At 40.2% G+C, this 15,521-nt stretch overlaps 2 protein-coding genes across 9 annotated transcripts in view; one reads left to right on the forward strand and one right to left on the reverse strand.

Annotated features, from left to right (window-relative positions):
- LOC143037054 (uncharacterized) overlaps window positions 1–15,521 on the reverse strand; it is a 262,443-nt gene that overhangs the window by 168,193 nt on the left and 78,729 nt on the right. The window lies entirely within an intron of this gene.
- LOC143037104 (uncharacterized) overlaps window positions 1–15,521 on the forward strand; it is a 56,491-nt gene that overhangs the window by 34,868 nt on the left and 6,102 nt on the right. For both annotated transcript variants that reach the window (XM_076205222.1, XM_076205228.1), the window contains exon 4: window positions 700–838. In XM_076205222.1, the coding sequence (XP_076061337.1) occupies window positions 700–838 (139 nt within the window). The remainder of the gene's footprint in view (window positions 1–699; window positions 839–15,521) is intronic.

A 15,521-nucleotide genomic window follows, 5' to 3' on the forward strand; every position in this document is an offset into this window, starting at 1 on the left:
ATTCATTCCAATGTGCTCCTTGTAAGTCTTCTACGGTTTTCCATTTCCCATATATATATATACATGTATATATATATATACATGTATACATATATACAGTATATATATATATATATATATATATATATATATATATATATATATATATATATTTTTTTTTTTTTTTTTTTTGTGCGGCACTTTGTCAAAATCCTTCTGCAGGTCCAGGTAAAAATAATCTCATCATCCCTCTCTTTCATGCAGTAGCCTACATCAATCGCTCTTGAACTGGTTGGTCACGCAAGGCCATTTCTGCAATCCTAATTAGAAACCAAGTTTCATTTCACGCCATTCATCCGCCCATCTTTTTACTATTTTTCGCAATTTTGGCTATCGTATAGGCCAAGGAGACTAGCCCATAAATCAGGCTCCTCTTTACTTCCTCCTTTGAAGATTGGTTGTACTACACTGCTCAATTTCTTATCTAATCACACCTCTTTCTCTCTCTCTCTGTGTGTGTGTGTGTGTGTGTGTGTGTGTGTGTGTGTGTGTGTGTGTGTGTGTGTGTGTGTGTGTTAACTTAATTCACCGAAATGGGTTTCTAACTGTAAAATAAATCTCAGGTACTATGTTCGCGGGTGTATATGCGCGTTGATTCATGCAAATCTTGGCCAGCCGACGACATCACCAACTAATCTCCTCACGTCTTTTCCGTCCAAGGCGAAAGTGCTGGCGAGAGCGGCTATGCGTCCTGCTACCTCGGTCACTCGGCCATCATCCTCCTCGTCATCCTGACGGGACTCGGGACCACTACTCTCCTACTTCTCGACCAATACATCAAGAGTAACCATCCAGCCAGGTAAGCAAACACCCATGCTCGGACAACAAGACATCTTACGAATTGCCAAGCCTATTCCTCAAGGTAAATGTCGTTCCTTGATCCTTCTAATTCCTGACCAATTCTCATAGAAGCTACGACGTATGTTAAATACTTAAACCAAGACATCTTATGAATTGCTATGTCAAGCCTATTCCTCGAGGTGAATGTCGTTCCTTGATCCTTCTAATTCCTGACCAATTCTCATAGAAGCTACGACCTATGTTAAATACTTATACATATAACCTCTAATAAAATTCTATAAAAACATATTGCATGCAATAACTGCATGTCATCAAAAGATTAATGAATATTGGTGTTAGCTAGCTATTCTGTATGAAAAATAATGAAAAATGAGCTTATGCAAGTCCTCTCCTCTTGGTTTCGGGGGGAAGGAGGGCACTCAAACCCTCTTCCTGGAACAAGAACCTTATTTGACTTTCTGTTGTGTTCTATTATGAGAGAGCCTTTGCTGGATATACAAGTCAAAATCGTCAAATTTTGACTACAACTAAAGCCAATTTTATTCCTTATCCAACGGGTTTCTGATTCTCCATAAAGTGTCACAGCAGCTTACACTTATGCCCTTCCCTTGCGTAGCGAGTAGCGCTTCTTCCCCTATCATGAGGAGGAGGAGGAGGAGGAGGAGGAGGAGGACTGTGGGCCGCGTAGTTTTTGTTCGTCAATGTCTCAACGTAAGAGGTCAGTGCCCTCATGGAAGTTTAATGACCCCAAACTCATGCAGAGATTAGCAAAGAGAGAAAATGTACTTGCGCACAGTCTGTCCGAGAAATCCTCGCTAAGTGTGAGCTCATCATCATAGATACATACATATGTTGAGACATTGTGACGTATTGAGAAAGGTGAAAAATGGAAAGCCACGAGTCTGGATCTGATTCTTGTGTTTTATTCCTGGCCGGTTTCGCTCTCAACTTCTTCAGATTCCTCAGAAGAAGCTAAGAACGAAACCGATCAGGAATAAAACTCAAGAATCAGATTCAGACCTGTGGCTTTCCCTTTTCCACCTTTCTCATATATATATATATATATATATATATATATATATATATATATATATATATATATATATATATATATATATATATATATAGCGTAGTTGGTAAGTTACTACGGCACTTGTAATGTGATTGCTGAGTTCGAGTCCTCGGCAGTACCATATTTCAATTTCTGCATGTCGGCCTCCATTCGGTCTCCCTATGTTGATGACTTAGAATTAAAGTGCATTGTGATTGTTAAAATGTATCTCTAATCACTGGGACCCATTCAGTGTTGTGTACACACACACACACACACACACACACACACACACATATATATATATATATATATATATATATATATATATATATATATATATATATATATATATATATATATATATTCATTCCTATGGCGATTATCGGGTTGGTTTCGATCGCTCTTGGCATGACGGGGACGGACCGCGTTCGAAGCCAGCAACGCCTGTCGGTGACCTGTTGCCTCCCTTGACCTGCAATTCCGAGTATACAGGGCAAAGGTGATGACCTTGATGACAACGAATCTCTTCCTAATGTGAACTACTCCATGCCTATTTTCAAGTATCAAGAAGCAAGTATGCGTTTGGCCGAACAATATCTGCAGATCATAGTCTCCCGAAGACTGTGCCGCTGGCATACTATCTTTCTCTTTATCATTTTTTTTTCTTTACTGGTCTGCACGTCAGTTCAGCGTGGGTTTACTTTATGTCCTGCCAGTGGACAGTGCCAGTTGTACTTCTCCCTTATTACTCATTCTTCAACATTTTCGAGCCCAGTGTTTAGAGTTGGCCAAAAGAACTACAAGCCTACTTTATGGTCTCCTTCCTTCGTCTTTCTTCGCCGCCTCCTCCTCCTGTTTTCCACTATTTTACGAATAGAATCGACTCCGTAACAATGCAGTGATCGCTGAAACAAATAGTTGCTTTAACAGAATATTGGATAACTTTATGGATAGGAATGAAAGGGGACAAGGGACATGGAACTGCCTAGTCTAGGGCTTATGGTCTCTTGCAGTCCCCCTCCATTCTTATGTTCAATCTCATCTTCCATGTCCTCCTCCATCTTCAAATTCTTCATTCTATACATCCTCTCCATCTCTTCGTCGTTCTCTGCGAAAATGTGCAGTCAAGAGTCCGCCTGCGTCTTCACATTCATCGTATTCAGTCTCTTGTCTCCCTACTTCCTTTCGCCTCACCTCCATTTGCGTGTTGTAATATAAACCTCCGAATCAATCTCGACTTATCCTGTAGTTTACTAGCTCCTCCCCGTGTCCCCTTGTGACAACACCGCAGCAAAAGTAATGAGACAAATGCAGTTGAGGCAGCACCGCGTTTGTGACCAGTTATTTCTTCATATATGAGCACAGTGACACTCCTTTCCATGAGTCTCAGTCTGGGCCTGCGACCATCAACTCCGGCTGTTAAAGTGTGGGCATGTGACACGTTTCCCTGGTGGTGATCCTATTCAGCGTTGTCTCCGCAAGACACATCATTCGATGGAGGAGACGGCAAACACAATCTGGTACACTAATCTAATCTGTCACGGGATGTTTGTCCCTCTGTATCTTTTCAGTTGCCACCACTAGATGATTTTATTCAGCCAAGAAAAACACATGACCTGGAGCTGGGCTCTATTCTTGTGGGCAAATGTGTATGTGCATGTATAGGTATGGTTACATTAGTCAACGGACGGGTTGGATTCCGAGCCTGGGGATGGATTTCGTCCAGCGTTGGAGGATTTGAGTTGGAGTTTGAATACTGCTGTATGTAAACACTGGTAATTTTTCTTATGCGCGAAAATTCTTCTCACCATTTGCTTGATATCTACACTTTTCGCCGTGATGGAATGGAATACTGAAGTTACCCATGCTCTAATAGGGAAGATACGACCACAAGAGGCGCTTTGGGATGCGAGGCATCCCGACCATATTAAGAAATAATGATATTATTTCTCTCACTGAGTCAACCCTTCAATTACCGTTTTCTATGGATGACAAATGTTTTCTGCCTAGTGGTCGATAATCTATATATTTACCTAATTGTAGTTTACAGGAAAGGAGCTCCTTGGGTTTTGCCTCCTATTCTCTAATTTTCTAGCATACCTAGAGTCAAATTCATGTACGGTTCCAACTTAATCTATATCTTTGATTTCCAATTATCATGTTTAAATTTGAACTCGTGTGTGTATTTACCTAGTTGTATCTAACGGGAAGGGGAGCTACACTCGTGTGTCCCGCTTTTGTATCTCGCAGTGTCTAGTTTGCTAGTAAATTCGTGTATGGTTTCTGCACACACTATTGTTTCGTCCAGTTTGTTCCAAGTGTCCACTACTCTGTGTGGAAAACTGTTTTTCTTTATATCTCTTTTATAAATATCCTTTTTGATTTTTTTTTCCATGTCCTCTTGAGTTTCTCTTGTCCCAATTTAGTAAGTCCTCTCTATCAAGTATTTCCATGCCTTTCATGATTCTGTAGATGGTCAGTAGGTCGCCTCTCTCTCTTCTTTGTTCCAAAGTCGGTAATTTCAATTTAGCCAGTCTCTCTTCATATGACAAGTTTGAAAGTGCTGGGGCCATTTTCGTGGTTGCTCTCTGGATTCTTTCAATTTTCTTTATATTCTTTTTGGTACTGGGTGACCATAATGTCGCAGCATACTCCAGTCTAGGCCTTATTAGTGTGACTAATATTTTTTAATAATTTCTTCGTCTAAATAGGTAAACGCCACTTTTATTGATCTTAGCAAGTTATAGGATTCTCCGACAATTTTGTTTATTTGTTTATCAGGGGACAAGTCGTTTGAGATAATTACTCCCAGGTCTTTTTCAGATCCCACTTTTTTTTCTACTTCCTTTTTTTTAATTGTATACTGTCCTGATGTCTCCCCCCCCTTTTTTTTTTTTTACCTTTTCCGAACTCCATTATGCTACATTTCTTAATATGTCCATGTGTGTGTGTGTGTGTGTGTGTGTGTGTGTGTGTGTGTGATTCACCATGGTTCACCATGGTCTTGGATCACGTGTTGGACTCGTGATCGACAGCTATTTCCCTCCCGGAAGAGAGCTCAGAGCTCATATATGACCGATCCATGGGTAATGCTGTGACCTTACACGCCCCCCCCCCAACTCCCCACCCATGAGAGTTGGAGTAACGACTCACAGCGCAGCGATACTGAACTTATTTCAACCCTGGGTGGGATTCGAACTCGGACCGCCGTAGTGGCACCCGGGAACTCTAACCACTGCGCCACGAGTCGTGTGTGTGTGTGTGTGTGTGTGTGTGTGTGTGTGTGTGTGTGTGTGTGTACGCGCATGCGCGTCTATAAGACATGCAAATATCGCCAAATATGCATTTTAGAGAAATTGCGAGTCGTTCAAAATTATTTGGGAAAAAATGTTTGAGAGAGTGGCATAGGCACTGGCTCTGCCAATCAGAGTTCCTCATTCTGGACAGAGGGCGGGGCTTGCTCTAACTCCTTTTACGTGATTGGTGGAAATTTCTCTACAATGCAAAAGTTGGACTGCAAGCTTTTCGTCGACTAGTGTAACCCTACCTTCAGGAGGGGGGCAAGCCCCCTGCCTCCATCTAAAAAGCCCCTTGGAATCCCGCAATTAAACGAGATTAAAAAGAAAAAAAGATGTCATCTCTGTGTTTCTAACGATCTTTGTTGGACATTATTTATATTGATTATACTGTGATGAACTCAACTAGTGTTCTACCGGTTATCTGAAGCAGTTTGTAAAAGCTACCCTGACTAGAGTGTTACATGTGACGATCTTGACAATAATGATCAATTCCACCTAGAAAACAGGTGGACGGGACGTGTCTCCACCTGTGATATAACCAAACGAGGCCCTTGTCCTGGACAGTTATCAGTTTGCGTTTTTTTCTTTTCTTTTTTTAGTTCCACCAACTGGTTTTGTTCAGATAAGGGAAACATTTTGTCTACTGCAGGGGAATGACAGGCAAACTGCTCCCGCCCCGCTGTAATTATGTCCGAGGTGCAAACGCAGTTGATAGAACATAACAGTTGGAATAATACTGAGAGAGAGAGAGAGAGAGAGAGAGAGAGAGAGAGAGAGAGAGAGAGAAGAGGAGAGAGAGAGAGAATAGGAGAAAGAGAGAGAGAGGAGAGGAGAGAGAAAAGGAGAGAAGGTGTGTGTGTGTGTGTGTATGTGTGCGTGTGTGTGAGAGAGAGAGAGAGCGAGAGAGAGAGAGAGAGAGAGAAAGAGTAGAGTGTGTGAGAGAGAGAGAAAAGGGGAGAGAAAAGGAGAGAGAGAGAGAGGCATGAGGCGGTCTTGGTGGCAAAACTGTGACCGGAGAGAGAGAGAGAGAGAGAGAGAGAGAGAGAGAGAGAGAGAGAGAGAGAGAGAGAGAGAGAGAGAGAGAGAGAGCGAGTGAAGTAAACGGAAGTGGGAACCAAATCGATACAGGAGGACAAATGGTTACTTTGTCACAAGAGCAAAGCTGCAACAGGAAAACCCGCAGAGAGATAAGATAACAAAACCTGCTCTAACGAGAATGCACCAGGTACTTCGAACGGGTATTTCAATGAAAAATTACTCTTTCCTTCGCGTTGTCCCGTTAAAGACGCTAGTTTCGCTGGAGAGGCGAGTTACTCTCAACTGAATAAACTTGACTGGCAAGAGTTACAATAAACATTTCTACAAAGATGTAAAACACAGGGATGACGCAAGTCAATTTATGTCAAAATGTCAAGTCCAAAAATGTCAGTAAATTTTGGTTAACCACACTCCCTCCGTCGATCTCATTTTTTGTCAATGGATTTCTTTTACATTTGTTTCTGTAAATACAAATGTACCATTGAAACAGAATTCCTATATCTAATTACTCAGAATCACTGAGTGTATTTCAGAACTTCAGAGAGCGGCTGTGAGAGTTCACTCTTTTTCTTCTTGGCCGTCAAGAAACTGATTTTCGCTATACACCACAGACAATTTTTTTTAGGTATTTTCTCTGAGAGATCTATGGGAAGACTAGGAGACACTCCCGTTCCTGACTGCTTGCAACTGGACGGGCTCGAAGGTTTCTGGTTAAAAAAGAAAAAAAAAAAAAAAAAATCTGCGGGCAACTGAACCAGTGATCACCCAAGAGTAACTGTCCCCTCCCCCAAACAATTTCTATATTCGTCAGTTGTCTGTATGTTTCTGCCACGTTTTTGCTGACTTGGTTGTCAGGTGACAAAGCATCCGTCAACAACACTCGCAGACCTCTCTCTTGTTCTGATTTATTTCCCACTGAACAATTAACTAATGGTCATTTTGAGTCTTTACCAATTTCTAAATATTTGAATACTTTTTTCAAATCAAAGTTAATTTTTCCACAACTGACTCGATTGAGGTACCTTGTGAAATGCCTTCTTTAGATCCAAGTATACACACTCCACCCAAACCTCTCTTGCGTCGCTTCAACCACTCGAGTACGAAATTAGCAGGCTTGATACGTTTTATCTCTCAGTTCTAAAACAGACCTGGTTATCTGCCAAAATGTTCTTTATATCTAAACCATCTGTCTTTCACAATTATCTTGCATAATTTATTTATCATCCTGCTCAAAGACATTGGTCTACAGTTCAATTACATCTCTTTGCTCCTTCCTTTGTGAATTAGTATTATGTTTGCTCTTTTCCAATTTTGTGGCACGATCGCTTCGTCCAATAAACATTAAATTACGTTATTTTCAGGTTATTACGTCACGCGCACATGTGTGTGTCTTTGTGTGCGTGTCGGTGTATGTCGGTTTGTGTCGGAAAAGCAGCAATGCTCGCTGGGTCCCGTCTCCCATTCTCTATATTTCATCACACCTTGCCTCAAATTCACGTACATTTCCAACTTAATCTGTATCCTTGATTTCCAGTTATATTTATATTTGAACTCGTGTATTGTTTGAACTTGGTCTATATCATTTCCTAAGCTATTCAACATACTTATGTACTTATATGGAAAACTGTATTTCTTTACGTCTTTTCGACATTTAGTCTTTTTTAATTTACTCTCCATGACTTCTTAAAGCCTTCCCATCTTTAATCAGATCTCTTCTATCAATGAAATATATCCCCTTTATTTATCTGAATACTGTAGTCATACCACTTTTCTCTTCGACCTTTCAAAGTTGGTAGACCCATTGCTTTTTGTCTTTCCTCATAAGGTTTATCTGTCAGGCTGGAGACCAGTTTGGTTGATACCCTTTGTATTCTTTCGATCTTGCTTATATATATATTGTGTGTGTGTGTGTGTGTGTGTGTGTGTGTGTGTGTGTGTGTGTGTGTGCGCGAGCGCGCACAGGTTTCTTTACGAGTAGAAAAACCACACCATGACCGTTCGTGAGTTCTGGCACTATAGAGGGAGGTCACAGCAGCCTTGGTTAGCAATATTCTGACTTGTAGCAGTACATGCCACATTCCTGGTTTCATGAAATCATCTCCTTAAAAAAATCCCTTCTCTATGTTCATTGCTGTAGAAAGCTGGACCACCTGTTACACTAGATCAGTTTACGTGTGATGGCAAAAATAGAGCAGCGGGCCAGCCTGGTAACCATGTCACATCTACGGTCGTTTTCCCATTTTCGGCTTACATATGGTGCACACACACATACACACACACACACATACACACAGGTCATGTGTGTCGAACCTATTTAGCTTCTACTCGAGTTTTTTCCAAGCCCAAACGACCGTTGCAGGAAAAATATGTGGAAACTGTGTCGAGCACATTATAGACCCTCAATGCAGAAAAAAAAAAAAAAATAAAAAAAAAAAGTCAAAGTGGGCCTGTCGAAGCGAATGTGGATGGGCGAGGAATAGTGGCCCCTGAGTGTCTGCAGTGAAATTAGCCTTGGCAATGCGTAAGAGGTCTGGACAATACGAGTAAAGGAACGCTGTACGGAACTGAAAGTGTGCAGGATGAGACGACGAGAGAAAGAGTCGACATTCAGAGAAGAAAAAAAAAATATGGTGGGGGCGAGTAAACGATGGTCTTAGGAAAGTGGGCTTAGTCAAATTAGGTAGCGAGAAGGATGGACACGCACCAGGTACAAAAATATACAAAAATCTCAGTTCCTGAACGCGGGCGATTGAGCCAGTTCGTGTGTTGGCGAGGCGAGGGTGAACGAATCAATGGTCCAGACGAAGGTTGACACAGCATCTAGTCGACATGAGTGTAGGCAGTGTTTGCATGATAATGACCCGGCAACAGGAGAAAGAAGAGTGAGGCGAATACAAGAAACGGGAGTCTGGAAAGAAATAGGGTGAAGAGGGGGGAAAGTCAGGGGGGGAGATGGTGAGTTAAAGGGTGTGGTTACAAGGGGAAGAGAGATTAGAACGGCCAAGTACGGACGACAGGATCAGCGAGATGAGGAGAGCGGGCGAGGAGGTTCGGGACAGGAGGGAGGATGTCGAGAGTCGAAGAAGATAAGAATGACAAGAGTTAGGGTAAGGAGGTGAGAGTCGGTAAAGCTGGGGCAGCGGCCGCGATGATATTGGTGGTGGTGGTGGTGGCTTTCGCAGGTTGGAGTTCCACTTGGTTATGACTCGCCCAAGCGACCTCCCGCCCGGCCGCCCGTCCTATTGATCCGCCTCCGCCACCTGCCCAAAGCCGCCGCCGCTGCCGCTATCTCTTCCTCTTCCTCCTCTCACTATCTCATGTTCTTCCTCTTCTTTATCCAGTTTTTTCCAATCTTCTCACCAAGACCAATCTTCTTCCTCTATTAATCTACCTTCATCTCCTCCTCTTCTTCCTATCTAATACCTTCCCTCTCGAAGTCTCAACATTTCCTATTACACATAATCATACTAGCCTCTTTCCCTTCAGAAACTGTCGAACTGCATTCATTGTCCTCTCCAACATTCCTTCTGTTACGGACCGCCTGTTCTGCTTCCGAGCAGCCAGCCAGCCAGCCAGCCACGCCTCCAGACTGGTCTTGGGGCCCCTGTCCCGACCACAACACTACGACGACATTTTCGTTGTGGGACACCTACGTCCCCACCCTATCAGGTCTCCACCGTCGTGAATATATTTACACAGGCTTCTACAGTATATTAAGTCACTCTACAACATAAAATATTGAATATTGACACTCCTGAATAATGACATTATTCACGGATTTTGTTCTCAGACAAGAATATTCCAATCGGATGAGAGGTTTCCCCTGCCCCAAGGCTCGACTATCTCGACTTCTAGTATGATACTTTAAGGGCTTTGCTCCGGTTAATGCTGGAGGTTCTCCTCATCTGAGGGGTGGTCCAGAGTCAGGAGTGGAGGCTAACAAAGGCCTCAACTCCACCCGACCTAACCATCGTCACCTCCAAACGCCTTCGCAAGGGTCAATCAACTACGTCTTTCAGCATCACCTTCAAAACACCCTCTCCACCCAGTTCGCCACCTCCCTGTCGACTGTTATTCACCATCTCCCGAAAATAAAAAATAATCTCTCACTTTCCCCAACGACACCTTCGAAAGGGCACTTTCTGGTTTCCTTTCATACAATGGAACCATCCACATTAGATATTATACTTGTATCCACATACTCCTTCCTAGCCTATAAGACATAGTTTGAATCGATTTTCCCTGAACAGTTTTTGTGTGAGTGCGTGCGCGCGCGCGTGATTCACCATGTTTTGGATCACGTGTTGGACTCGTGATCAACATCTATTACCTTCCCAGATGACAGCTCATAGCTCATACATGCCCGATCTATGGGTAATGCAGTGATCTTACACACACACACACACACACACACACACACACACACACACACACTCGGTGGCGCAGTTGGTAGAACGATGAACTACTAGCATGGTGGTGCGCGTAGTGCTTGGTTCGAATCCTGCCCAGGGCCGAAATTAATTTCGGTACAACTGCGCTTCGGGTCGTTACTCTGACTCTCGTGGGCGGGGAGTTGGGGGTGTGTGTGTGTGAAAGGTCATAGCATTACCCATAGATCGGACCTACGAGCTCTGAGCTCTCTTCCAGGAGGGAAATAGCTGTCGATCACGAGTCGAACACGTGATCCAAAAGACCAAGTGAATACACACACACACACACAACGTTCCGGTGATCATCTCTGATTATGATTCCTTTATCCTTTTCTTCCTTTGCCTTTGTTAGTTCATTTCTCGTGTTGTGTGCAATTGTATTGTGTGGTGTATGTGTGAACCATCATGGTCTTGGATCATGTGTTGGACTCGTGATCACCAGATATTACCCTCTTAGTTGAGAGCTCAGAGCTTATATGGGTAATTCTGTGACCTTAAAAAAGAAAAAAAAAAGAAAAAAAAAAAAAAAAATCGGCTCGTAATAAAGCGATGCCATGTGTATTTATCTAGTTGTATTATATGGGAAGGGGAGCTATGCTCGTAGTGACCCGTATTTGTATCTAGCAACACCTAGTTTGTCTTAAATTCTTGTATGGTGTTTACATACACCTTTGTTTCGTCTAATCTATTCCAGACATCCACCACTGTGTGGAAAACTGTTTTTTTTTTCAGATTTCTTCTATAATTATCCTTTTTGAGTTTCTTTTCATGTCCCCTTATTTTCTTCTATCCCACTTTAATAAGTCTTCTCTGTAGGACTTCCATGCCTTTCACGATTCTGTAAATGGTCAATACACCACCTCTTTTTCTTCTTTGTTCCTGGGTGTTTATGTATTTCCCTAATTGTATTTTACGGGACGGGAGCTATGCTCGTTGTGACCCGTTTTCGTACCTCTCCACGTCTAGTTTATTCTAGAAATCGTGTATAGTTCTGGCATTCACTGTTTCACTGTTCAATTTGTTCCAGACATCGATCACTCTGTGTGGGAAACTATTCTTTTTCAGGTCTCTTCTGTAACTGTATTTCTTTAGTTTCTTTTCGTGTCCTCTTGTTACAAAGGCGGATTTTGCTGACAGGAGACCTTTTGGTCCATATCTAGGTCGGATGCGAAAAAAAATCATAATAGCGAAATAATAATAATAATAAAAACTATAATAATGTATGCAACAAACAAAATACATAAATAAATGCATAGGTATAGTTGAATAACAAACAGGTAAACAGTAAATAATAATAAATTTACACATAAATGATAAATGAAAATCAAACAGACAAATGATAACAAAAAAACAAATAATATAAAATAAATTATAATCATTACAGCATCTTGCTTAGGTGTTTATCTAAATGATTCTTAAAGCTTCGAACTGAACTACATTGCACTACCTGTGCAGGAAGTTTATTCCATTCATTAACTACACGGTTGGCAAAGTTGTTTCTACCTACTTCCAAATTGAATCTATTTCCGGATAGTTTGAGACCAATGTTTCTTGTCTGATTCTCATTCAATGTGAAAATTTTGTCACTTTTGATGTTGTCAATTCCCTTTAGACTCTTAAAGACCTGTATCAAGTCACCTCTATCGAGAACTTCCATCCCTTTCATAATTCTGAAAATGGTCAACAAATGTGAGTATATTCATTCAATACTTATTCACCTAATTGTAGTATACAGGGAAGGAGCAATGCTCATTGGGTCCCATCTCCTATTTTCTAATTTTCTAACATACCTACACTTAAATTCATGTACAGCTCAAAATTAATCTATATTTTTTATTTCCAATTATCATATTTAGATTTGAACTCGCATATTGTTTGAGCTTGGGCTATATCACCCTCTAAGATGTTCCACACATCTATGAATCTATACAAAAATGTATTTCTTCACATCCTTTAGACATTTGCTCTTTCTTAATTACTCCCACGACCTCTTATACCCCTCCCATCTTTAATCAGATTTCTTCCAATAATGCAATCTATTCCCATTAGTGACCTGAATATTGTAATCATATTACCTCTCTCTTCAATCTTTCAAAGTTGGTAGACCCAGTACATCTAGTCTTTTTTTCATTTGGTTTATCTGCCAGGCTGGGGACCAGTTTGGTTGCTGTCCTTTGTATTCTCTCAATTTTGTTTATATCCTTCACTCTGTGTGGGGACCATACCACTGACACATATTCCAGTCTTAGATGTACCAGGGTTTCGAGTTTTTATTTTCATCATCTCTTCATCTATAAGGTCAAACGTCACTCTAATCATCTGCAGTAGTCCATATGTCTCTCCCACAATCCTGCTATGTCTGTCGAGCAAACAGTTGTCTTTTATCAACACTCCAAAGTCTTTTTCTTCTTTAGCATTTTTGGTATTGAATTTCAATTCCCATTTTTGGCTCAATACAAAAATAGTGTTTAGACCTTTTTGCAATAGTCTACCATCCTACTTGTTTTTCATTCTTCTCATAATTTTTGCATCATCTCCAATCATGTTGGCATAGCTTCTTGTTCCTTTCATCATGTCACTGATGCAGACAAGAAACATTATTGGTGCAAGCACATTATTTAAGTATCCAGTTTGAGGCCCCTTTAGGTCCTCCTTTAGTTCTAATTCAAGTAATATGTGATCACTCTTCAAAATTGGTGTCTTGTATTCAATTTTATCCACAATTTCTGGTTCTGACATAATAAATTTAGTCTAAACAGTTCTTCATTATTTCTAAATCTAGTGGTTTCTTTTACCCATTGTATGTTCTTTAGTCAAATAATACATTTCCCCAAAGATCCTCTCCACCTTTCACTGTCATCTCTTCCCAACAGATTTCTTTGCAATTGAAATCTCTCATAAGTACCACATTTCCTCCATCCTTCAGCATCTCATTTAATGAAAGCCTTGTATCTTCTAACATTCAAGAATCTCTCTCTCTCCAAGACTCCATTTTCATTTTTGGAGGCAAATCACTGCAAACTTCCTACTTTTCATGTCACTATCTTCAACTTTTATTGTGATTATCTCCACCCTGTACTTTCCATTTGTAACTTTCATCACATTTAAGTTTTTCTTACCCAAGAACATGATTCCACCCCATTTCCCCTATCTATTTCTAAGACAGTAATTATATAATCCATGCCCAACACTGGTAATAGTGGACCCCTTAATATTGTCTCCACAATTCCCATATTGTTTGGTTTTTCTTCTGACAGGTAATCATTTAGTTTATTTCATCATGAGATTAATCAATCTATATTAGTATAAGCCACATTTAATTTTCTGCTCTCTCCATCTCATTCTCTGTTCTTTACATTTCTTTTTCTTCAGTATATAATTTTTTCAGTCTTATATCTAGCACTCTCCAATAGAACTTCATTTTCTCGGTCTCTGTTTTTTTTTTTTTTTTTTTTTTTTTAGCTTGGCTTAATGTCTTTTCTCTTTCCTCATTATTCATGTCTCTTTTGATCCATATACTTTTAGTGTTCACTTCCTGTTTTTGCTAATATTTCTTCTGCTGCCATTTGTGACCTTAATTTGATCTTTAGGGGTCGACTTCTTCAGTCTTATATCTAACACTCTCCAATAGAACTTCATTTTCATCGGTCTCTGTTCTTTTTTTCTTTTAGCTTGGCTTCTAAATGTCTTTTCTCTTTCCTCATTATTCATGTCTTTTTATCCATATACTTTTATGGTGTTCACTTCCTGTTTTTGCTAATATTTCTTCTGCTGCCATTTGTGACCTTAATTTGATCTTTAGAGGTCAACTTCTTCTGCATAATTTACCACTCTGTGTACTTCCTCTATTTCATTTTTTGCTCTTCGTCTTGTACTACTTTTAGAACTTTTCTTGTAGATTCTTTCTCTCCTTTATCTCTCAGGGAACAAATATGGTCATGCTTTTCCTTTAGACCATATACACTTCTTTTTGTCTACTGTACCTCTTACCAGATTTTCTTTCTCCTTAATTACCTAAATGATTACATCTTTGGCATTTTCCTTCATTTGTTGATGCACAATTTAAAAATTATCTTATCATTTTCTTGGTCTTCCATTCTTTCCTGAGCTGTTGTAAATCATCTTCTCCTATATTTCTTCCAGTTTTCTTGGTCATTGCCTTTATTTGCTCATTTACCTCTTTCTTTATGGTCACACTATTAGTGGTATCATTATTTTTCAGCTTCTCATTTTCACATTTTAACTCAACCAGTTCTCTTTTTAATGCACTTACCTCCTTATTTATTTCAGCATTTACTTTCTTTAAAAAACTCACTTCCGTATTTATTTCAGGATTCACTTTCTTTAGATTGTTAATCTCCTGCTTCCATGATTCCTTCACAAATCTCTTCTCCCTATGTCTATAATTTCACCAAAAAGTCTTTTCCTGTACCCAGTAAATCCAGAAAAAGGTCCTTCACCACTAAGCTCTCTAACCACTGTGTGCGTATTTACCTAATTGTGGTATACAGGAAAGGAGCAATGTTCACTGGGTCCTATTTCCTATTCTCTAATCTTCTAACATACCTTGACTCAAATTCATGTACAGTTCTGACTTAATCTTTGATTTCCAATTATCATGTTTAGATTTGAAATCATGTATTGTTTGACATTGGGCTATATCACCCAAGCTATTCCACATATTTAAACATCTATATAGAAAACTGTATTTCTTCACATCCTTTTGACCTGTGGTCTTTTTTAATTTACTTCCATGACCTCTTAAAGACCTCCCATCTTTAATCAGGAGATCTCACCTATCAATGCAATCTATCGCCTTAAGTGACATGAACATTGTAATCGTGTTACCTTTTTCTCTTT

Source organism: Oratosquilla oratoria, chromosome 2 (assembly GCF_046742065.1).
Source record: "Oratosquilla oratoria isolate Oo_2021 chromosome 2, ASM4674206v1, whole genome shotgun sequence".
NCBI lineage: Eukaryota > Metazoa > Arthropoda > Malacostraca > Stomatopoda > Squillidae > Oratosquilla > Oratosquilla oratoria.